The sequence below is a fragment of the Falco peregrinus genome, chromosome 9 (assembly GCF_023634155.1).
Source record: "Falco peregrinus isolate bFalPer1 chromosome 9, bFalPer1.pri, whole genome shotgun sequence".
NCBI lineage: Eukaryota > Metazoa > Chordata > Aves > Falconiformes > Falconidae > Falco > Falco peregrinus.
This window is the reverse complement of record NC_073729.1, coordinates 11,002,079-11,025,766: the sequence shown is the minus strand read 5'-3', so window position 1 is coordinate 11,025,766 and position 23,688 is coordinate 11,002,079. Positions and strand designations below refer to the sequence as shown.

General features: G+C 38.6%; 1 protein-coding gene across 4 annotated transcripts in view; it reads right to left on the bottom strand.

The window, feature by feature from the left end:
* The window catches only part of PARVA (parvin alpha), a 68,761-nt gene that overhangs the window by 5,660 nt on the left and 39,413 nt on the right, over positions 1-23,688 (bottom strand). For all 4 annotated transcript variants that reach the window (XM_055814331.1, XM_055814330.1, XM_027778398.2 and 1 more), the window contains 11 exons: positions 19,225-19,314; positions 19,056-19,126; positions 18,336-18,438; positions 16,244-16,384; positions 14,162-14,277; positions 8,761-8,819; positions 7,687-7,706; positions 6,222-6,283; positions 5,452-5,520; positions 3,706-3,807; positions 2,835-2,907 (listed from right to left, as the gene is read on the bottom strand). In XM_055814331.1, coding sequence (XP_055670306.1) covers positions 2,835-2,907; positions 3,706-3,807; positions 5,452-5,520; positions 6,222-6,283; positions 7,687-7,706; positions 8,761-8,819; positions 14,162-14,277; positions 16,244-16,384; positions 18,336-18,438; positions 19,056-19,126; positions 19,225-19,314 — 906 coding nt within the window. The remainder of the gene's footprint in view (positions 1-2,834; positions 2,908-3,705; positions 3,808-5,451; positions 5,521-6,221; positions 6,284-7,686; positions 7,707-8,760; positions 8,820-14,161; positions 14,278-16,243; positions 16,385-18,335; positions 18,439-19,055; positions 19,127-19,224; positions 19,315-23,688) is intronic.

Here is a 23,688-nt window from a genome sequence, read left to right as displayed (position 1 = left end):
GGTAAAGGATTTATATGAAACAAAAAGCTAATGAATACCTTCTGTTTCAAAGAGAAGTTCTTGAGAAAGTCAATATTATTTCACAAGAAATCTATAAAACAAACTGACAAGTACTACTGCAGCAGTCTACGCTAGTGCTTCAAGGAATATTCAATCTCAAACAAGGACTCAAAATTGCCCTCAAAGAATAGAACAGGATTAGAATTGTCCTCTTTCTGTTGACTGTATAGGAACTCAATCTCCTGACTTTGGTATTTGAACTGGCCATGAAGGTGTAGAGGAGATGGTGTACATACATACTCCTATTACCTTCAAAATGTCCAAGGAAGCCTAGTAAATTGTGTATGTAATCATCAGATAGTTTTTCCATTATAATTATCTACACTGATGTTTCTCATTGATTGCAAAGGGGTTATACTCTTTTGAATTAATTCAATCGAAACTACACATGGTGTCCCAAAGTATGCAGACTTTGAAGGGCTAAAGATAATAGCTGCATGGCAAACTGACATCCACAGACAAAGGGTGAAAACACTTAAACCCAGGTTTTACGCTGAGCCTATGCACGGTTGTGAAACCACAGCCACATGGTTTTGTGGCTCTTAATAAATCAGATCAAAAATGCTTGGTATAAAACAAAGAAAAAATGCCAAAAACTACAGGAATGGCACATTGCTCCCACAACATCATGTCACACTCTGCAATACTGTTTACATATAACTCGGGACGTTTCCTCTTTCAGGCCAGCAGCAAGCTGCGTAACACCTTCCCTTCCTAATACAGAACTTCAAATGAATAAAGGGACAACTTGGACAGGCCTTTGCAAAGTTACCAGAAGACTCCACCACAACAACAGAATTCCACAGAAAGGTCCAAACTAAAAAGCAGCATGCTCCCAGAGAAACATGAAGTATTTTCATTGCTACATGTGTTTGACCAATATGCATAATGTTTTACTGGTTGCAATTTTCAAAGAGAAACTTGAATTTGGCTTTGATGCACACAATTTAAGCAGTAATCTGAAAAAGCTTAAACTGCAAATGAATTCGTTATAGACTCAGTAGATTAATGTTCCGGCCATTTTTAAAGTAAAAGGTCAGGGAAAGCTTTTTAATACCTTTTCAATTATATTGCAAATAACCCAAATAAACTGTTGACCCCATAAAAATCACTGGTTTTCATACTCATTTATTTAACCACATTCTTTTTTCCACTAAATATGTTTTTCATATTCTAAAGCACTTTTCAGCATATTTTTTCCTCAAGAACCTCAAAGAAACAGCGTAGGAATTTAAAGAGTATTTAGTATACACATTTAGGATAAGATCCTTTTCAATACTCTTTTGCTCACTGGAAATTTTAAGTACGGGCATTGTGCCCAATGTAACAACACATAAAACAGATGTGTTTTTCCATTCACATTGGGCAGGAAGTTTCATATTAAGCATTTCAATAATTGCACAAGAAATGTCTTATATATGCTGAAATATCCTTATGGCTTGATTTATACTGGAAAAATTAGCTGTCCCCTAGAGCAATAAATACCTGAAAAATTAAATGTCATAAGAATTTTAAACCTCCATGGGGAGTAAGGGATCACAGATACTCTCTGTTTTACTTGGATCCCTAGATTTCACAATTTCCCCCTTCTCTCTTTGACTATTTCAAACATAAAAGTGTGTGATATAGTCACAACTGGTTTAGTCAAGCATGATTGTGGATAAGAGTTTAAGCAATTAAAATAAGTGAAAAAATAGGCTGGGTAGGTCCAGGTTAAATGCATAGGCAGCATAGGCTCAATCCTGAGACCTTTTTTTGCATGTGTGCATATGTCTGCTGCTATTATGATCTGGAAGTTGGGAGGGACGGAAAATAAGCAGAACGGAGCAGAACTTGATTCAGTGATGTGTGCCTGAATCTCCAGAAAGCCCTCACTATTGGAAGTAAAACTCTAAGCATCAGCTTGTATCACCTCCTCAGGGGATGACAATCCCATACTACAACAGGAGAAGACTGTTTACACCACAGAATGTAAATCTGCAATGGGTCTTGAAAACACATATATATTGATTACTGTAGTAAGTAACCAGCAGAAGCCCAGCTACCACCCCTGTTTGGAAGAGTATATGTCCAGCTCCTGTACAGTAAGAAGTGGTAACTTCTCACGGGACGAACAAGAAGAGTACTCTGTAACATGGTGATATCAAGGGCTCTATATCCTGCCTAAAAAGCTGGATTTAAACCCTGTATTTATACAAGCAAAGAGGAGTGGAATCCTGGTCCTACTAAAGTCAGCAGCAAAACCTTCATCTTCCCTGAAGACACATTTTACTTTCAGTTTCTAGCTCTAAATCTAATTTAAATATGGCATGATTAGGTCCCGCATTCAAAGGCAGTTATGTGAACATCTAAAATTTTTCTTCCACAACATCTACTTCTTTTGTGAAAATCTTGCAAATCACACTGCAATACTTGATGTTTAGTATGCAGATATAGGATGGGGGGAAAAGGAACAATTGGAGCAATTCACATCTGCCAGTGACACCATTCACAATCGTATTCTTTTTCTTTCAGTGAATACCTGAGTATTACCGCATGTTTGGTCACACAGCTCTTACCCTGGCCATTCAAGAAAGGAAGCCTTCTAACATTTGAAAAAAAGCATGACTATCAACCGCTTAAAATACAGTTACCTGAGCACTTCAAAAACGTATCTTGCCTTTCACTCTTAGATTAACATTTTAACCTTCATTTAGCTATACCACAATCCTATGAGATATGATGTGGATCCAATGCAAATTTTTAAGGCGATACAAAAGAAGTATAATAGATACCTTCTGGTCTTGGCTTTGGCTTTTCCAATCCACCATCCTGCATTAGCTCAAATGCAAAGGATACATTGAGGACCTAGTAATATAATAATGGTAGTCATTACTGTGAACTACATACAGTATAGTATAAATGGTCAAATCAAGATGTATTTAAAGCTGCAGACTCGGATGCTCAGAAGGAAAAACTAGTCAGGGGTCCATATATCAATGGAAGAACTGGTCCATGGAATGCAGACAATCCATTGGTGTGTTTTTTCTGGGTGGTGATGGTGGTTTCAGAAATATAAAAGTATTGCAAAATAACATGTGACCTAGTATCACCCACAGAAAAATTACTTAGGAGTAAGAATAGCCCACCTCCCACAAGTTCAAAAATTGGAACATGATGGCCCATTAAGTGCTCGGCTTGAATAGACAGATGAATTGCCTGGATAGCAACAGGCAGTAAGGCAACAGTTGGTCTTAAAGTGATACATTGTACATATATGTCTTCATGCTTCCAAAACCATGAAACCTTTCAGATGTTGAATTCTTGGATTTTGGACACAAAAATATCAGTTCTGTCATCAATTCCTGTGAATAATTCCTTACACACTTAATGAACAGTAAGTCTGATTCAATGACAGCATCACACAATGGCTGCCAAAATCAGTTAATACTTGCTAACCACCCCGTTATTAATATATATTCCCTTTTATTCCAGGTAAACATGATACTAAGACCTTGAAAATGCTTGGAAATTGTTACCAGCACAGTCCTCTCTTGATTTCAGCTATTTACATCAAATTTAAGCAGGAAAGTTTATGACATCCTTGTACTACTAAATATGTTTATATGTTTATTTGTCTGTCACACAAAAATGAAATCTAATTACCTTTTGTTCAAAACTATCAGGAGTCAAGAAAAAGCTGTGCAGAGGAACAAAATAGCCTTCTAGGAGACCCATGAGCAGAACTAAGTACACACCATCTGCAAACTGTAAAAAAGACATTCCTCAGTACATTTTCTGAAGAATAACTCATTGCTTTGCTTAATGAACAAGATATATATTGTCTAATGCAAAATTGTCATCAAACTACTAACACAAATATTTTAAATTGCAACTAAAAGATCTCATCTCCCTTCTTTGATTCCTTTTATTTAGTTAGTACTTTCTGTTATGTCTTCTGCAAAACTGACATAATGCCAAAATACACACGCAGAGTAAAATCCCTGGAAAGACAGGTGGTCAGTGGCTTTGATCTAATGCCTTTGCTTTCTGTTACTAGTTGTGGGGAATCAGAACAGCCACCTTTCAAGCTCTCAAATGGCATGCATTCCCTGAGCAGAGAAACACAGAATGGAGGTGCAATCCCATGACTGCCCCAAAATTCAGTATATTGGAGGAAATGAAGGAAAAAAGAATCATCTTTGTCCACGTTCTGCAAGTCTGTGTCAATCCAATTTTAAGTGTATGTAATTACTGGGGGAAGACATCTAATTGCTATGATATATGTTCATCCTATCTAAAAAAAATAGCAACATCCATAAGATTTTGTTAAAGGCCCATCACTCTTACCCCTGTGGCATCAGGTCTATCAGTGCTCTGAGATATCCTTGCAATCAAACTGAGTTACCTGAAGCAGCCCATCACCTTCCCAAGGTCGGTAATTTCGTTCAACTGATAGAAATACAGCCTCTCATCTTAGGGAATACTGTTTCAGATAAATGCTTAAGGGGTTTCTAGGTACATTTGAATAATAAGTTTTCTCCAGAAGTAAACAAAGCAGTAAGCAGGCATAGGGAACGCCCTTCTGAAAGCCCTCACACATTACTTCCATCTAAACCTTAATTTTACCATTGAAAAATCTTTACCAGATTGATAGCTATTTAAATAAACCAGAGACTGTTAATAATATGTATCAAGACATAAAACAAAACCTGTCCTAAGACACCTGGGTTTTTTTGATAGTGCAGATACCATCCTTCCTGCCTGACCTTGTAATTTTCTTAGGATAACTGCTGCAATTGTTCACATGGGGAGGTATTAATACAGCAGGATTAAGCTTTTCTTTTAGCTTCTTTTCAGCCAATTTAGCAGCTGAGAACAAGAAAGAAGACCATGTATCACATTATTTCTGTGGTGCAATCAAGCCTGCAGCCCAACTGTACAGCTGCCTATACACTTGAGTAGCTTTACTTTTAAGAACTTATCTCACTGAATGGAGTCATTGTAATCCCATGGAATTGCCTGCTTGTGTAAAGGTAGGCAGGAAACAACTGTTCAGCTTGACATTGGAACAAACCAAGAGGGCAGAGTTCTTTCCTGATCAAAACAAGCACAGGTTCTGCTTACAGCACTTGGCAGTGCCCGAGAGGTAGCATCTGTTAATTAATTTTTATTCTAATGGAAGCACAAAACTGTTTTAGAGAAATTTAGCTGCCCTCATGATTTCTTTGCTGAATTGGTGAGGATCGTCTTCATAAAACATATTTAGAATTGAAGAGTTTCCCATCGAAATAACAATTTAGAGCTCTATGAATAATAATAATTCAATTACATTTCTGCATAAAGTTGGGGGCACTGCGCATAACACAGCACAACTATCCCTCCTCTTTAAGAAAGGCTATAAAATACTACCTGGGTCTCCAGTTCAGTCACCTCCAAATTCAATTTATTCAGATGCTTGTTCACAAAGGTGATGAGAGTCTGAAATAGGAAAACAATGTAATGAAGGCCTATTCAGTAAGGCAGCAGTTCAACTCATGCAGTATGAACTCTACCCAGAAAAGAATCTGCAGGAGTGAAGAGACTGCAACACAAATTTTAAGTTTTAAAAGTGAAATGTAGCATGAACAAAAACAGTATCTTTTTTTTTTCCCCAAGAATGAAGAACAGAAATAAAATGAACACAATGTATATAAATAAAAATACACTGTTAAAACATAGTAATACTTAAAAAAACCCTTGTAGCAGACTTACTGTAAGGAAGTGGGTAATAGGACTCCACTCATGTCTGACAGCAGCCAAAACACTCTAGGTCAGACCCTTGCCAGCTGTAAACTGGATACCTCTTTGGCATCAATCAGTACATTCAATCTACCAGTTGGGTTCTACTCAACATACGCTTTGTGGGATGGAAATTCTTTTTGATTCCATTCTTTTTGATAGAAATGTTGATAACTACGTGTTGTTCTGTGTTCCAAAGTTAAGTTCATGCTGCTAAATATTGTAAAAAGTAACATTATAATGATGAATTTGTATATTTAAGCATAAGGCTTAATTGTATTTAATGTGTGTAAACTATGCCAATTATAGATTATGTACATACACATGACATATGTACAAACAGATTCACACAAGCATGCACACGAACACATTATGTATTTCAAAAATAAAAATGTTCCAACCTTTTTCACTACATTGAGCTTGTCTGGAGCATGGTCAAATAAAGTGTCAAATGCATCTCTTTCTGAAAAACATTCAGAGATGTTAATACACTGAGCAGCAGTTGTCCAAATGCAAAATAAACACTTATAAAGGCACATACCCATTTGAGACATCACAGTCAGCAAAAGGTTTCAACATATTCTCTTTATATTCCAAATACCATGTATTTTGCATACTGCTCTCTTGCTATAAGCTGCTAGTAACTTATTCTCTATGGTTTATAAAAAGCATCGTTTTCAAGTAGGATTTGGATTACCTAATAATCCTGTTTTTCATAAATAAAGAATGATACATTTATGCATAAAAGCTTAAACAGCCAGATACAAGGAGCTAAGTAACGAAATCATTTTGTGTAGAAGACCACGAGTTTGTGTCTAGAGTCACTACACCTGCAGAGGAAGATTTTCCCCATGGGCCACTGACTGCTTTGCGGTGCGCTATATTATTAACCTCCTCAAGCAAGCTTATGATTACACAGCTGCAATATGATTCTTTGTATAGATGTTTTGGGCCATTCTGATATGCAATTTTGGACATTATCAACAGGACGGACAACCTAGGGTAGCATGGCTGGAGGGCTACTGGAGCCACCTTCTGAAGAAAACAGAAAGAAAAATACAAAAAGGTACCAGAGCCTTTTCTAGAGGAATTTCCATTTTGACAATCTCCTGAATGATAGTTAATGACTCCATAAAAAGCTGCATTCATATTCCTCAAAAAAAAAAAAAAAAAAAAAAAAAAGAGAAGCTAGAGTAGACCCAAATGCATTTGTAGAAGGCAGACTTTATACAAAGTACGACTGCGCAGGGATACGACTGGGAGAAGTCGTCACACATGAGGCCTTTTAAATCAGCTGTAAGGCAACCACTGAAATACTGCAAGAAGCAAATGCTAAATTCTTGGTGGAACTCCACCTAAGCTCCTCAGATGAGTGTTTTCTGTTGGCCAGGCATTTGGCCAGTCTCAACACTAGCAGTAAGACATACCAGGCACAGGAACTTGCATGGTGTTTAGGCCTGCTGAATAATGACTCAAAGCCATTAAAGTGTAAGCAGGTTACATATGCAAGAATGCCAACAAGTTCACTAGCTGGTTTATGATAAGACATCATTTCATATTATGCTGGGAACTTATGACCATTAATACTATTACAGTAATGTTCTGGAGGTTAAACCACAAAGCACCTGCAAATTAACACGTGCTGAAAAGCAATGAAATGTGTTTTAAAGACAGTCAAACTGATTTTAATGCTTTTTTCCTTTTGGTAACTGCCACAACAGCTTGTGGTGCATATATTTATATATCTACCAGGGCAACTGGAAATCCTCTACTTCCTTACAGTTTGATCAAAGTGACCACCCATTGCAGAACTAATATATATACTTTGGCTACTTCAAGAAAAAGATAATAATCAAATGAACTTACCATGCCTTCCAGATAATGCCCTATGAAAAAAAAAAAAAAAAAAAAAGAAAAAAAGAACAAACCATAGTTACATATCATTCACTTGCAGATGCTGTGCTGCAAAAGAAAACAGCATATACAGCCAAATCTTCAGCTTGGTGAATACTGGAGAATATCCATGGAATTAAGAAAACCTTCATCAAGTTACTCCTACTGAGAATCTGGATTATTCTGGAGTCCATCAGTATAATATCTCCTTGCTTGACTAAAGTCTCACGGGAGGCCAGATCTCAGATTTCCTACTATTGAACCAAATCAACGCACCTTGCCCAAGTAAAGAAGGCTTCCTCGTGTTGATTTTGTGAAATTTTTTCCCCTTTGCTTTAAAGATGGACTTTCCACATCAACTACAATACAATTCCAGCCAAAACAATGCTTGGATTGGGTTCTCAAGGACTGCAGCATTTTGCTCCAGTTGATACTTCATATAACTATTACACATAAGCAAATCGATAAAGATTAATAAGTCGTCTATGGTCTGGCTTCTCTCCATTCTATTTGAAACGAAGATATTCTACTATTGCTCTCTGTTGGTTTGGAATAACTTTTCGGTCATGAACTGTTCGGTGAGATGACATGTACAGGACTCACTACCGTCATTTTACATTCACAAAGTCCAAACACCTAAAACCAGTCTATCGCACTCCTGTTTGAAAGAATCTAGTTCTCCATCAAATAAATACCAACATTAAAGAATGAAGCATTTTTGCTTGAAGGACTTTTGAATAAAATAAATAAGAAATATAATAAATACAGAAATAAATTAATAGTAGATAAAATAGAGATTATGTGTATTTTCACTCTCTTTTGTCCTGGCCTCCTTCTTTTAGATCCTCAGCTCTCTATTTCCTCACCCTTTTGTATTTTTTTGATGCATGTTTGCAGGTCTTGAAAAGGCTAAAATACAGTGACTGGCTGATGCATCGTCTTCCCTGGAACCCCAATACCAAAATCTAAATATCAGCAAATGTTTGAATTTCTGAGACGCATCTGTGTTCAATTACTGAACTGCTGGCAAAAGTGGTGTTGACATACTCAGTGTTACCAGTTATTTCCTCTTGGATTTGTCGAGACTGGAGGATTCCTTCTCGTTTCTGGGGAGAAAAAAAAAAAAAAAAAAAAAGAGAGAGAAAAAAAAAGTAATGTTTAATGCTTAAGGTACAGTAAAAAATTATTTGTGATCCACAAACATAATTAGATGAGAAACCTGCAAAATAAGAACTTATTTTAAACAAACTTACAGTAATATATTATTTCACCTTGCAAGTATTTCAGAAAACTCTTTTCTACATTAATAAGAAACTTGAAACTCCACCTGTAGAAGGAAGTATTTCTTTTCCTTTCTCCATTGTTCTTAATTCACTTTTCTTTTAAAAGCCCCAATTCAGCAACACATTTGAAACACCCTAACACATATGCAAGTATTTTAGTAGAGGTATGTCTAGGTGAGTTGAATTGACCGTATTTCAATGAACAGCTTGGCAGATGGTGCCCATGTTTCTCTTCTGAAAAAACGTTGCTCCCAGGCTATCCGTCCTTTCTGCCCTGTTCGTGCACTTTCTTTTTTGCCTTGGTGTTTTCCTTTTCTGATTTCTCTGCACACAAAGAGCTCTATTTGCTTGTGATGGAAAACGAAAATGGTCTGTTCCAGACCCTAGTCACCTCCGTGTTAATCCACGCATTGATTCCAATGTCCTTCAGACGCGAGAAGCCCTTCGTACATGGTGCTGAGTGGCCTGTGTCTAGAAGCTGTACACAAAATGGCAGAAGCCAACTCAAATGGTTGCTATTTCAGTCAGTTGGAAAATGAAGGAGTTTAAAAATTTGACATTGTTTCCAGTATGCTGATCAGTCATCTGGTGGCAGTGTAAATACCACACATATGTTTTGCCTCTTTTTGTGTTCTCTCTGTTAGTTCTATTCACTGGAATTAGTAAAATTTTGCAATACAGAAAGAAAAGTCAGGCAAACGCTGACGACTGCATGTACAGTCTAGACATTAGACTATTATTCATGATTCTTTACTCCCTGTCATACAAGGAAATGAGAAAAATAAATTTATGCTACTCCTAGACTTGTCTCTTATGTGGAAAAGAGAAAAGGAGAATAATCTTTTGGAAAAGTCCTTCCTGGCTTGTGAACTGAGGCTGCTGCTTTTCCCTGCCTTGGAGATGATAGCACTTGAGGCAGCCCTTGGTGCATGAAGTGCTGAGGATTTGGCTAGGCTTCAGTCTATTACTTCTATACTGCATTACTAAAATATATGAGGATCAAACTTACTTTCTGCAAGAAAGTCATACATGGTACCCCCTGGGTCACTCCAGCCTGGCACTTGGAATAATCTCAACTGTACTTTTAGCCAGGCGATAGTTTCAGGAATTCCCCGTTACATTTTTCAATATATTTTACTAAATACCTTGCACATGGTTAAAAATGCATTCACGGAGGATTTAAAAATGCATTAAAAAGAGTGGAGTCCAGTGTGTTACATGCTGAAAGAGGGGGCACAGAACGGCTGCCAAGACATCTTCTGACACATACCTTGAAAGTCTGAAGAAAAACTACATCATTTAGGGCTATCTTCATTTCCAGCTTGTGCAGAAAGCAGTAAGTATTTGCACTTGAAGTTACAATCTAGTTCATGCTAGCTCAAGTTAGAATTCCACTCTGAGACTTTTGTTTATTTTTCCCTTTGCTGCAGGGTGAAAGGAAACATTTACTTCCTCCTGATGATGACTCTGACAAGCCAATGATTGCCTTCTGGAGCAAACGCCCTATCACTCTTGTCTCCTGGAGGAGTTGAGCATCATAGCAACAGCAACTGTACTTCTCGATGGCCAACCGAGTGATCTGGGAAAAGAAAAAGCTTCTGGTACTCTGCCTTCCCTCTGCAACCTTAATCCTATTGTTGATGAAAAAAAGGCAGGCCATCAAGCCCTAGTTTTGTGCCTGGCATCTGATCACTAATATTACTGGAATTTCCACACTGCCCAAACATGACACGCATCTGCTGGATGCTTATTTGACCAGCACATGTCATGATAGATTTTCCAATACTTTTGATTTGTAAAAAGACTGGTGAAAAAGTCCCAATGGCAACAATCAGAACCGACCCTAGAAACACTACTCTAAGCACTTTCTCTGTGAAGGCTGCTTCCCACACATCTTTTGCACTTTAAAAACCCAAAATTGACCCTAACACTGATGTCACCTGTTGTAAAGCTTGTTTTATACTAGACAGAGAACGACATAATATTCTTAAAAAAACAAAGAAGTGCTACTGAGGACTGAAACATTGTCCAGTAATGTTCCTTAAAGACAACAGTGGCTATAACTGAAATAAAAAATGATAAAAATGAGTATCTATTATCTGAAAGTCACTGAGAAATGAGGCATGAATTAAGATTCCCCATTGCAAAGAAAAGCTGGATGCACATTCTAGCAACCACAGAAGACTTTATTTGGACAGGCTTGACGTTTTCTTCCCTCACAGCTGAAAGACTCCAGTAAGGGCCATGAAAGATCTTCCTAATCATATTTATCCTTTTAAATTGGCGACTAGCAACATAGTGACTATACATCTGAAATTTGGGAATATGTCTAGAAATGGAAAGAGTGTCTTCATCTCTGTCCATGTCAGCTGTATGTTAGCAGTTTTACGTAACTGAGGGCCAACTGCCTAATTTCCCACACAAAGTCCCACTGTGAAAACCCTCCCATTACTTGAAAGGGTTTTGCCTATGTATTGTTGCTATCCATTTCACCTGGAGGATCATGCTTTATAATTGCCCTGCCAAAATGAAATGTACCACTATTCTGGAGCTTAAAAGAACAAATACATTTATCACAGGTTCAAAAAAAAGACTTCTTGGGAACCTGGAGGCAATGCTGGGCAGAAACATTTCAGACCTTCCCAGGCAGTGGAACCAATGATCTCAGATTAAGCTTGCGATGTACGCGTTCTTCTAATCTCATTAATACCCTACAATAGTTATGTACCCAAGAATTGCTGTCCCAGTATCCAGAACATGCTAAAGCCATTCTGGCTGCTCTGCCAATGCATTCTTATACTAAATTACATCTCTTGCACACAAACAATCTGTCATTTAACTATTTGTGAATGGCATAAATAAATAAAAAGAGGCAAAATGATGGCAAGATCCAGCTCTCCACAAAAGCTCTCTCTTGTTCCAGTAGAAATTATCAAACAAAGCCTGGGCTTTCTTCAAACGTATTCATGCTATCAGTATGGAAGGAAAAGAAAATAATATAACAAAATAGCTACAAAAGATCCAACTATCACATTTTTTCCCAAATCAGCTTGTAACCCAGATTTCATATTACTCTCATTGCTAACAGCTTTTGTACAAAACAGCCAAGGGAAACAACCTTTCTTAATAACTGTGCTGATTACCTGTTGGGCAGGGGCACATATTTTGTTTCAGAAACATCTTTGTTTCTATTTCAATAAACTACGCCCAGCTAACACAGCAACCCTCCCATTTTATGTGTTTCTAAACCTAACAAAATCATGAAATGAATTCACAGTCTTCCTTAAAGAGTTCATAGAAGTTCTTAGTTCTTTTATTTTTCTCTTCTCTACTATTCCCTTTATCAAACTGTATAGAGCAGAATTTAAAACCAGCTACCACATAGTCTGTTAAGTTTCCCTAGGCATGACCTTATTTTACAGAACGTATGATGGTTTAGAACATGAGGCGTGCAAGTTTAAACACTAAATTAGGCTTTAGGATCTGCTGATTGTTGATTAAAACTTTCACTGAGTTCAAAGAGCAAACGATAAATTATACAGAACCGATCCCACAGGACACAAACGTCAGATTTAAAAAATAAAAAAACCCAGACCCCCACCATAAAATTAAAATGAAAAATGTCTCCAACACAATTACAGTAAGGATACTGGCCCCCACCCTCTGCTAACAGGAATCAGCATAACTCTGGAGTTACACTGATTTGCTTTCACCACGGATGGGGTCTGCAGGACTAAATCTTCTGCAACATAACTTGGATTTTATTCTGGAGCAACTGCTTTCTCTGCAATTCACTGGCGCCTGAGCTACAGTGGTGTAGCTAAGAGGCAAAGCAGTGAGCCAGATTCTCCCACTACTTATTGTTTTTAAATTGGTTTATCTGTGCCGACTTCAGTGGATTTGCTATTGTACTACATTAGCCTATTAAACAAGGGGACAATTGCATCCATTGATTTCAATGGGAATTTTGTCTGGACATAAGGAGTGACAGCAGAATGCAGGATCTGGTTCTTTATTTTAGGACTATGCTCTTTTTCCAGTTTAGTTTCTCATCCCAAAGCTGCCCTGACTGCTGCACTCCTGATTTCTTAAGCTGTGTTTGGTAGAACTTTGAGATAAACCAGTGTAATTAATATATTTATAATAGCCAAAGAAAAGTGCTTGAAAATTGTATTCCTCTGACATCTTAGACATGCAAGTGCAGATTTGCTGGGGTTCTCTTTCATGATCTGCAGAGAAAACTATGAAGCAGAATCTGAGAGTCAATGAATCATTATCAAGTGTCAGTGATATATCTTACCGGAGACTCTCCTTCAGATTCCTCCCTAAATTATGAAACTTTTCTGATATGAACAGTGGAAAAAGGAGTGGTTACTTTCTCAGATCTGTCCCAAAGATTTTCAGCCACATAAAACTCGAGCAATAGCTCTTTGCACCAGATACTTCATGGTAACATCAGTTAAAATGTATAAATAAAGACAGCTACAATGCTAAAAATAAAGGCAAAGTTAATTGGAAAGAAAGAAAAGCATATTCATCGGGAAAAGGCCAAATAAGATAGAGCAAGCACAAGTCCAACTGCAAGAAAAATGATGAGCAGAATAACATGAAGAGTTTGGATGGCTGAGGCTCTAGCAAGACTGACTGACACAAAAGATTTAGTTGACAGGGCGTTTTTTTGCATGCTTATGATAAAGCCAACGTTGTAACCAGACTAAATTAGCACACACAAGGTTGAAAAAGAATATTGTCACCTAACATGAATCTGAATGTAATAAACAGTGACAATTCATCATTCAGTGCCAAGAATGATTTGAATCTCTACACAAGTGAGAAGACCGTCAAAAATGGGAAAAAAAATAATTCTAGAGATCATATTGGGTGATAAACACATTCCAACAGTAATAATGCTTCATATATTTTTAATGTCAGAGTCTGGCCACTTCACAATCAAAATAAGATATTCTGAGCCACAGCTCAATCTGGGAAAGCACTTCTGCATTTTTCTGGTTGAAGCATTGTCAGCAGGGAAGACGCATGTGTGTTTCTTGTCAGCCAAAGAGACACACACATGCCCACCCAAACAGAAACTCTAGATGTATTTTTCAAGAAACCCATCCAGCAATTTCACAACACTACCAAGAGCTATTTAACACCTCTCTTACCTGCACAACAACCACCTGAATGGACACATGATCTGGGAGTCTGATGGGTGCTCGAAAATACTGTGATAATGCAACCAGAAGATGAAGTATTGCCACAAGACTTTTAGCATGAACAGCTGAAATAGATATTAAAAGCACAAGTTACAAACTGCAAAGTAACTAGAGCACATATTTTTACTTTTTAGGATGCAGGGATTATGGGACTCTTCTCCTCTTGCCACCTGGAGCCAGAGGGCACTTTTAAGACACCTCACCCTTACTGGTCTCCCCCTGTTCAACTGGTCATGCGAACGCAGCCCCGTCAGTAGTATGTGTCAGCACCAAAGCATTACTTTTTGCAACATGTCTGGATGCCACAGGCTTGTGTAGATGGAAATCCAAAGCTAATCCAAAAGCCAGATTTCATGTTCGGCAGTTTAAGTGCTGTCTCTGCATTCTCCTTGCCTTTCCTTTATTCCCTTTATTTCAATAAGGATTTATAGACTATCAGAAAGATATTTTTGTACTCATAACATGCACTTATTCATTTTTAAGTGTCACAATGTCTGCAGGATGATAAACGAGCCTATTTTGGCAGAAGCCTTAAGCAATAACTTACTAAACTCAATGACTCAAACATTCCTCATGAAGTTGTTATAGTTCTTGTTATTGAAGCTTTTTCACAGCAGGTTTCATATGGGTAGTTAACACTAACACAACTTACAAGATATCAAAAGCCATACTGTAGGAAATCCTTAATCAAGTATCAAACCATTGGCATGAAAGTGAATAATTTCTAGTTCTTATTATTGCCTTTCTTCTTCTTCTGTTTTGTTTTTGCATTTATAGTCTTCCCCAGAGCACTATTCCTAAATGATATTTGATAGCTACATTACAGTGCACTTAGTTTTTTGTACTTGAACTACCCAATAACGACTACTTTACTTCCCTGGTAAAGCAGGATCCAATGCATTAAAAAAATCCTTCTTCATTATCTTCCAATGCAAGTCTCAACTATGCCGTGGAGATACCCGCTCATATAAAATGCAGCACTGCTGACAAATTTTGCTGGGGTGCCAGTGGTCATGGATGAGGTGCTTTAGCAGAATACTAAAAAGACGTCTGTCTGCCTAGCACCAGCATGTGCTACAGCTGGCTCCAGCTGCTGCTGTCTATCTTTACTTTAGCTCTAAAACACATGTAAAACATTAAATTAAAACTAGAAGTTAAATTGTCAGGCCACTCTAAACACCCTGCCTCCAGCTGCATTACAGAGAATGGAAAAAACCTGAGGGGAGGTTGAAAAGAGATGGGGACAGAAAACTCAGCGGGACCACACGAAGGGGAAAGTCAGAGATGCCTCATGTTCACCCTTCCTCCCTCGAGCTATTTCTCTCCCTCTCACTAATTTGTTGGATGGAATGGGAAACAAAACAGCTCAGCTCAAGGCAGGTATAGGAGACAGGGAAACTGCTAGATACTGGTCAAGGCATTCACCCGTGTGAAATGATTCGGGTTACCAAATTTAAAACAGATTAAAAGAGGCCTAATTTTCTACAACTGATGATAACCTGCTTTCTGCAACACTTATGTACTAAAATGACTTTTGTTGGGCCACTGAGGGCATTTCTATTAGTTATTACTATATTCATTTTTAATACAGTAGAACAAGGAAGGGTACAGTCCTAGTCTAGATGACAGTTTTGTAATCCAAATCAGTGGTTCAGATTTAGCCTTAAACAGAAACATTATTCATCTCTATGTTGCAAATTTTACACAACCTAGGGCCTAACCTTCCTTCTGCCCATTTATGCAAGTACTTGCCCATTGCAACAAACCAATTTAGTAACAGAAAACTTCAGTCCATATGCATACCAGTATAAGAGCAGAAACACCATACTTCGACAGACTCTGAAAAGACAGTTTATTTAAATTGGAGGATGAGCACCAGTAAAGGGATCTGGAAGTGCCCTGCAGACCAGCTCCTGCCATAAAACCAGGTTTCAGCCTTCCCTTATCATTGGGTATTCCAGAATTCCAGATAGCAGCTACAAACTCTCGCCTGTCAACAAATGAGAACAGCACAGAAAACACACAACTTACAGTCAACATTCCATTTAATGCTTCTTGGAGGGAGTTTAAGGGTTTCATTGATCTTTTCAAGCACTGTCTGTAGCTTCTGTTTCTGAGCAATTTCAGACTGAGTAACTTCAGCAACATTCAGCTTTTCACTTTCAAGTTTCTCTGAAGAGGTAATAGAAGAAAAAACAGAAGAAAAACCATTGTCAGCTCCACAAAGAACATAAAGACATTCCATGCACCCAAGTGTACATTCAAGAGATATTAGAATTCCTAGTTTTAAAATTATCTGGTTTTCCTTCCAGAGCCACTTTCCTCCACACTTCTGAGCTCCTGAAGATACAGCTCACATTTTCTTTTTATTTACCTATTGCCAAGGGGAAGCCAAGTATTAATGAAAACCACACTACTGGCTAACAAATACTTGCTGCAACTCCCTTCAGGGAACATCAGACTCGGAGGTAAGGCCCATTACTTCTATTGCTACTGCATAAAGGGTATTCAGTACGCAAGTGGCTTGTACAGCAGATCATCAAACCTAGGAAACAAGGTATCAACTTTAAGGAGACTTGTTTCATCAGCCTCAGCCTCCTGGCTTCTCTCTCAGACTCAGGACATACAAAAAATGTTACTTGGCCCGTTTGTGATAAAAGTGAAGTAACACCACACTCACAGAGATGGAGAATGCACCCAAGAAATGAGAACAAGTATTTCGAGAGGTATGAAAACAACTAAAAAACCCTGGGTAATTTCTTTCTATGAAACCACAGCCCATTTCTGCACTCAACACTTGCAATAGATTTTAAAATACTCTATGAATTGGTTTGTTAATAATTAGTACAGATTGCTAGGTATACACAAACATGGCTTAATGCTTACCATTAAATAATAAGCAAAGAAAATTTAACAGTGAAAGCTCCCTGATAACCAGAAACAAAATGCTTGGTTGCCTATCCATTTACTTCTATGTAAGAAAATCTTCTTAAGAGGTAACTTCTTAAGCTATATCTTATTTGGTAACAGCTGATCTTGTTCTCATCAAAGCCAACCAAGGCTCTTCCCAAAGAGAGTGAGCCTGAGCTACCAGCCTACGAATCCTGCCATGGAGAGACTGCTATCTCCATGAGTTCCTTGTGCCTCCACAGAAAATCAGTCTGTGCATAGTCTCACAACAAGACCAAAGTCTTCAGTTAGCATAAAAGTGATCCACAGGGAATTAAGAGTAATGGAAAAGATTCCACTGAAATCAATAAGTGCTGGATCAGTATATGCATATTTAGAGTCAGGCTGTATCTGATATGCATTTCTGGGGTTTGGGTAAAGTCACTGGAGGGCTGCCCATGAGAATCAAATTGCTCAGTCTGGAGCATATCCAGTCCATCACCATATAGTCAATAGCTTAACCATTCATAGAGAGGAATAACCTGTGTAGTCTTATTAGAAGTGCTCACATGATGTTTCAAGATTCATTTAAGATACTGAAAAGAAATTTACTGGAGACTTTATGAGCTGTAATAACTAAGTAAATGGCTTCCAAGCCAACAGTTAAAAAAGCACATGCCAGCTCTGCATTAGCAGTTTCTTTTCTCTATCTGTTTCTCAGCTGAAGCTCAGTTTGCAATCCACTGGGTACCATTACCTCAGTAACATTAAAAGCCAGACATCAAATCAGAAAGAAATTCCAACTTTCCAGAGGAACTCTGCGATGTGAAGAAACTATAGTATGGAACCAGCAGAGATTAAAAACATCCACCGTTGTACTGAAAATACCCTTGCCTTCAAACTTACTTTCCACTTGTAACACAGTTAAGTTTGTACAGCACATATGCGGATAATAAATTTAAACGGAGTGAATACTGTTGCCAAGACAAGAACCCTCCCTCTCTAGCACCCCAGGTAGGCTTTATGCTGTTCTCATCAACTACAGAACACTACACATTGCACTGTAGCTATAAGGATTGTGTGTACAGCCTATTGCTCAAGGGTCTCATAACACACTGCTATTTTTATATCACTTAGTGGCATATGCAAGATGATACTAAGGCTCCTAAGTAGGAACCAGTGATCCACTTACTTACAAAGTGCCCCAACAGCGTGCACATACATTTTTTCTTACCAAATAATTTCTGCAATACTTGTCCATCATACAGGTCTTCAGCCAAGTCTTTCACAATAATCCTCTCTCCAACCAACACATCATTAATCCAGTCAATTAATACCTATATGGGAAACACAAATTTGGCAGTATTATACACTATTCATTTGCAATTTAAAACACATGTCATTTTGTACAATGATGAAAATAGTTAGCAGAAAGAATACCAAATTTGCAATGGCTCAAAATATAATCAGTCTGAAATACCATCAGAAGAAAACAGGAAGGACTCTTCTAAGGTGGCTGTGTCAGTGCACCGTAAGATCTAGACAAATACCTGATTGATGCAGTGCCTTCTGGAGTGTAATCCGTCCTTTGCTTTCGGTAGTATTTTAACATTTTATGGTGAAGCAAAAGGTGTTGAGGTTGATTCTAATGAAGCTTCCTGCTACAGTTCCAACCCCAAGAATCACAAAGACTATGAGGGAAGTCAGTGTGATCTTGGATTGGGAGTAAGAATCTGGACTCAAGATTTTAATCCAGATTCTTAAGACTCTCTGTGCCATACCTAGAAAGAGATACTGCAACAAATGACCTGCCCATTTCACTGAGATGTACACACAATGTAGTTTCATTTAATTAATATCTAAACAGTGCTTTGAGATGTTCAAATGAAAGAAGTGGGGAAAGCATTAAAAAATAGTTTCGCTTTCCTGAAAGTGTTTACATGCTTTTTATTACCTTCATTAGTTCTTGTAATTTTGGGTCATTTCTTGAATTTGGATCAACCATTGTTCGAACTTCATTTTCCTCTGGAAGGTTTAAAAAAAGATGTTAGAAACTATTACAGACATGACATTTTATTTTACATCAAGCTTTTATGTTGAGATGTAAAATTGTTGTGAATTACCTAGCATAGTGTCCTCAGGGTCTAGTTCAAATGGAATTGGACTGAGAGGTAAGTTAATGGCATTTATTCCTTCTTCCTGTAATTCAGATACTAGGAAATAAAAAAAAAAGAGCTTGGTCAAATTTCAATTCAATTTTACTTACTATTTCACTCTTGCTAAAAGTAGCATTAATTGTCTTAATTTCTTTACAAGAACATGACTCTATTAGATAAGCCACTAGGTGGAATTACAGCAATAAAATACAGCTCACAAAAAAGGGAGGCCTAGCTAACAAACCTTTATTTGTATGAGTAGATTTTTCATGGACAATGATACTGGAATCAATGCAACTTCCTCAAATCTTTTGCAGGGTAAGGCCCATTTGTCCTCAAACTCTAAAAAGCTCACTTGCATTTTAATGGTCCTGACATTTTAACACTAATGAATCATTTTAGTGGAGGGAAACTATTATTGCTCTCAGCTATGTCATCCTTGCTCTGGACATGCTTCAAGTTTAGCTAATTGGGAAGAGCTGGGCCTGGCTGTACATTCACGCAGGAGCTGTCAGAAGGATAAACTGTTTAGAACTGGAGGTGCAGTTGCAGCACATGGCTACCTCCATCATTCAAGTCAGAGACCAGCTGGAGCAGACTGTGGGACGCTTCTGGCCTCTGTTCTTGGCCTTTCTTTAGCAGAAACTACAGCAGCAGGACGCAGGTGAAAGACAATGAACCCTCAAAGGTACTGCCTTAGTGTAGAGTTCAGACCAGGTTGAGGAAGAACTTGGACACAGGAATGGGGAAGTAGTCCAAAATCCCATAGTTTGGAGATGCCCACAGCTGTCAGGAAATATGGACAAGTTCTTACTCAGCCAGAGTCCCCTAACGCTGCAAAAATCAACGTTCTTGTCATACACGCTCTGAGAGCATAGGAACAAAGATATCCTGAGAAGTGTAAAAGCAGTCCTGCCGCTAGTGCTGTACCAGGTGCAGCTCAGAGCAACTTCATTCATTCCTCTGGGTGACCCAAACTTTAACAGATTGCAAAGACAACTTCCTTCACTGCCCCAAAATGCCTCTGTAACAGAAGAGAATAAACACAAACGAGCCGATACAATAATCCAACCACTGTGGGAGAACACACAGCACTGCCCAGGGAGGGTACCCCCTCTGATGATCAGCCAAGTTTGTCTCTTGCTCTATCATCAATAAATCAGTACCTGACTTACCGAACCAGGCAAGAGCCTGACCATCTTACGAACAACAAGTAATGCTGTTCTGACTGCTCGTTTTCCAGTGTACAGACCTTTAGCAGAACTGGTTGTTAGCACTACCTGTTCCAGTCGGAGTTTAAACTTAAATAATTTAATTCAATCATCCTACATGTGTCCTAAAGATTCAGGTAGCTGTATACACCTTCTGACATGAACTAAAACATATGGGTTTTGTGCAGATACAGATCCACCATCTAATGTTTCAGATTTATTACCTGAAGCTTTCCTCAGTTTATTTTGAAAATTATAGAAACAATTTAGGTTCAGAGAAAACAGAAAAGTACAGAATGACAGTAGAGATCTTGTGTTTTGTCCCTGGCCCTGTGACTGTCTCTGAGTTAGCTTTTGAAAAACAATTTTACCTCTCTGCCTTAACTTCCTGGCTGAAATAAACAGCTAAGTTTCACATGAACACTGTGATAATTAGTCAGTTGGTGTGATAACAGTACTTAAAACTTTCCAGGTATTTTCTATGCCTTGTGAGATGTTTTGTGCTCTGCCAGATGAAATGCCTGTGCATGTTTCAAGAATCTGTGTAGCTGTATTCAGGCATCTATGTAAGGTTCATAGCAATAACTGCTGTTAGAATGCTTGTTACTTTTAATTGTACAAAAATAACTGAAAAATCCACTCCCTTAAATACTGAAACACTAACTTTGCTCCATACACTCACCCTGCTTGTGTATCTGTAAAATACAAATACTGAACAGCTCTAAAGAGTCATAAAATAATGTTGACAATAATAGTTCCCTCGATTGTTGTATATCCTCTAAAACTGATGGCTGAGAGCAATGGACCAAATTAATCCCTCGTGTAACTCCACTGAGTTCTGAGGAGTTATAGCAAGGATGAATTTGGACTAGCATATACAATCTCAGGAACTGTTTACACTTAATGGCAATTTTTTGAACGGCTAGCACTCCTTAGAGAAAATCACTGTTGGTTTTATTAACCTCTTTGATTTTTATTTTTTCCCCCATTTCAGTTCAAAACGGTTATGGGCATAAAAACATTAGTGGATAGAAAATTTCCATGCAGAGGTCTTTCTGATCTGAAATGTTTAGTTCATGGAGAACTTCTGCACAAAGGTTCCTGGGCAGAAAACGTTTTTTTCACATCAGTCCCAAGAGGGAGCATAGTAAATGAAAACTGTTCAAGCAAACTTGCTCCACGGAGCTCTCCTATCCTGAAGGGCTGGATGCTCTGCTTGGGCAAGACACACCAGAAGAAGCAGTCTGCTTATTTTCCTAGAGAAAGACAGTGGGAAAAGCCTTTGGCTCCTCTCTCCAGGGAGCGACCCACTGGCAGAGCTCATGACACTTCTCCAGCAAGACTTGGGTAGACCTTTCCAGGCTGAATGTTTTGCAAGGCATTCTTTACAAGGCCCACTGAATGTCCCCATATTTGTCCTCCAATGCGCACCGCTATTACATTCTACTTTTAATAACCTGACCATCATATCATCAGAGTTTCTGAAAATAAAGCAAACAAAAATCCACCATATCTTTGCACGGAAAAGAAACAAAAATACAAATAAAATAATAATAAATATACAGGAGAAACTAATACATTGATCTGTTCTAGAATACATTGCAAGTGTTGTATTTATTGTACAGCTGGAGCTAAGTCCTGCTTTGCTGTACACAGATATACACGAGTGGTGGTCTTGTTTCCCCCAGGCGGCTCACCCAAATCGCATACATTTCTCACACCTGCCCGAGCCATTCGCAGAACCTACCCAACATGCCTCCAGATGACCCAAAGATCCCAGATGGATCCAGTTTGCCAGAGAGGACAGCTCCTCCTCAGCCACTGCATTCTGCAGTGCGCAACCAATGCCCAAGGTTGGTATTAGTCCCATAATAAAGATTCCTCCTGCCCTCCCATCCCCTACAAACTGAAAACACGATGGAGAAACCCTGAGCCTGACAGCATCTTTTTCATTTTTTCCCCAATACTCAAAAGATTTAACTACAGATTAATACCACTGCTAAAAGGAGCAGGTAAGAACATGCATTGTATCAAGTTGTATGGAAAGAGAAAGAAAATGTATTATGTAGTATAGCCTCACTCTCTAAGAATTTCCATCAAAAAAGTTCCATGACAAACCACTATTATATCCTTAGGTGTTTATAGAAGAACCACAAAAATGTGATTGAGGTTAAGAGTTTGCATACCACAGTTTCAGCAGAGGAATCCATTTTCCAGCTGCTTTTCATTAATTTGTTTTAATTAATTTTCATGAAAATCACTCTGGCAATTTAAGATTTTAGTAAAAACAAATCACACAGCTTTGGGACAATTTTTGCAGCAGCTGAAATGAAAATAAAATCATCTAAGTTCTTAAAATACTTTGAGGAATGACTTGGCGCATCAGTAGCACCTCCACTCCGAGTCTCAGTGTGTAAAGACCCAGGAAGGTATGAGGGGGGACACAGCTGCAGTTCAGCTGTACCACACCAGTCGCCAGGAGCCAGACCAGTGCACTGTGACCTGTGGCAGCATCCTCTGATGCTTAACATGAGGCATGCTTGGCCCCTAGACAACACCAGCAAGCAGAGTTAAGAGCACCTTTCTGTTCTCACCCTCTGCTGTGGCCCAGATACAGCCCCGCGCATCAGCTGCCACAAGGCTTGTTCTCGTTGTGCTTACATTGGCATGATTAGGGACTTTATCCTTTTGGATGTAAGAGGAAAATCCAGTCCTTCTGTTTTTTACAGTCACCATGCTGAGTGGAACTGGGGGTTGAATGCACTTCTAAAGCAAGACCCTTAAAAGCCACAGGGTTACACATGGGCCAGATAAATCTCTGTGGATTGGCAATGTGAAAGTCCCAGTTTTAACTCTGGATAAGGAACGGACGCTTCAGCTCTGACTTCTGATTCAGCTCCACATGCCAAATTTGTTATGATGTAATCAAGCGCAACTCCACTGCTATCAGCTGTCAACAGACTTCCTCCTATCGTGCCAGCACCAAATTTGGCCCCCCGAGCTGGGGAGCCCACAGGCTTGTACCAACAGCAACTACAGCAGCTATTTTAAGCTGGATGGAGTTCTTACTGTTTTAGATGCTCTAGGATTACAAGGTCATAAACCTATGCTATCAAATCCACGCGGGTGCTCTGAGCCAGGCTTCACCCGTTGATGCATGCATCCAACTGCCATTGAAACCGTTGGACGCTGAGCACATCTGAAAGTGGAGTACTGCCCA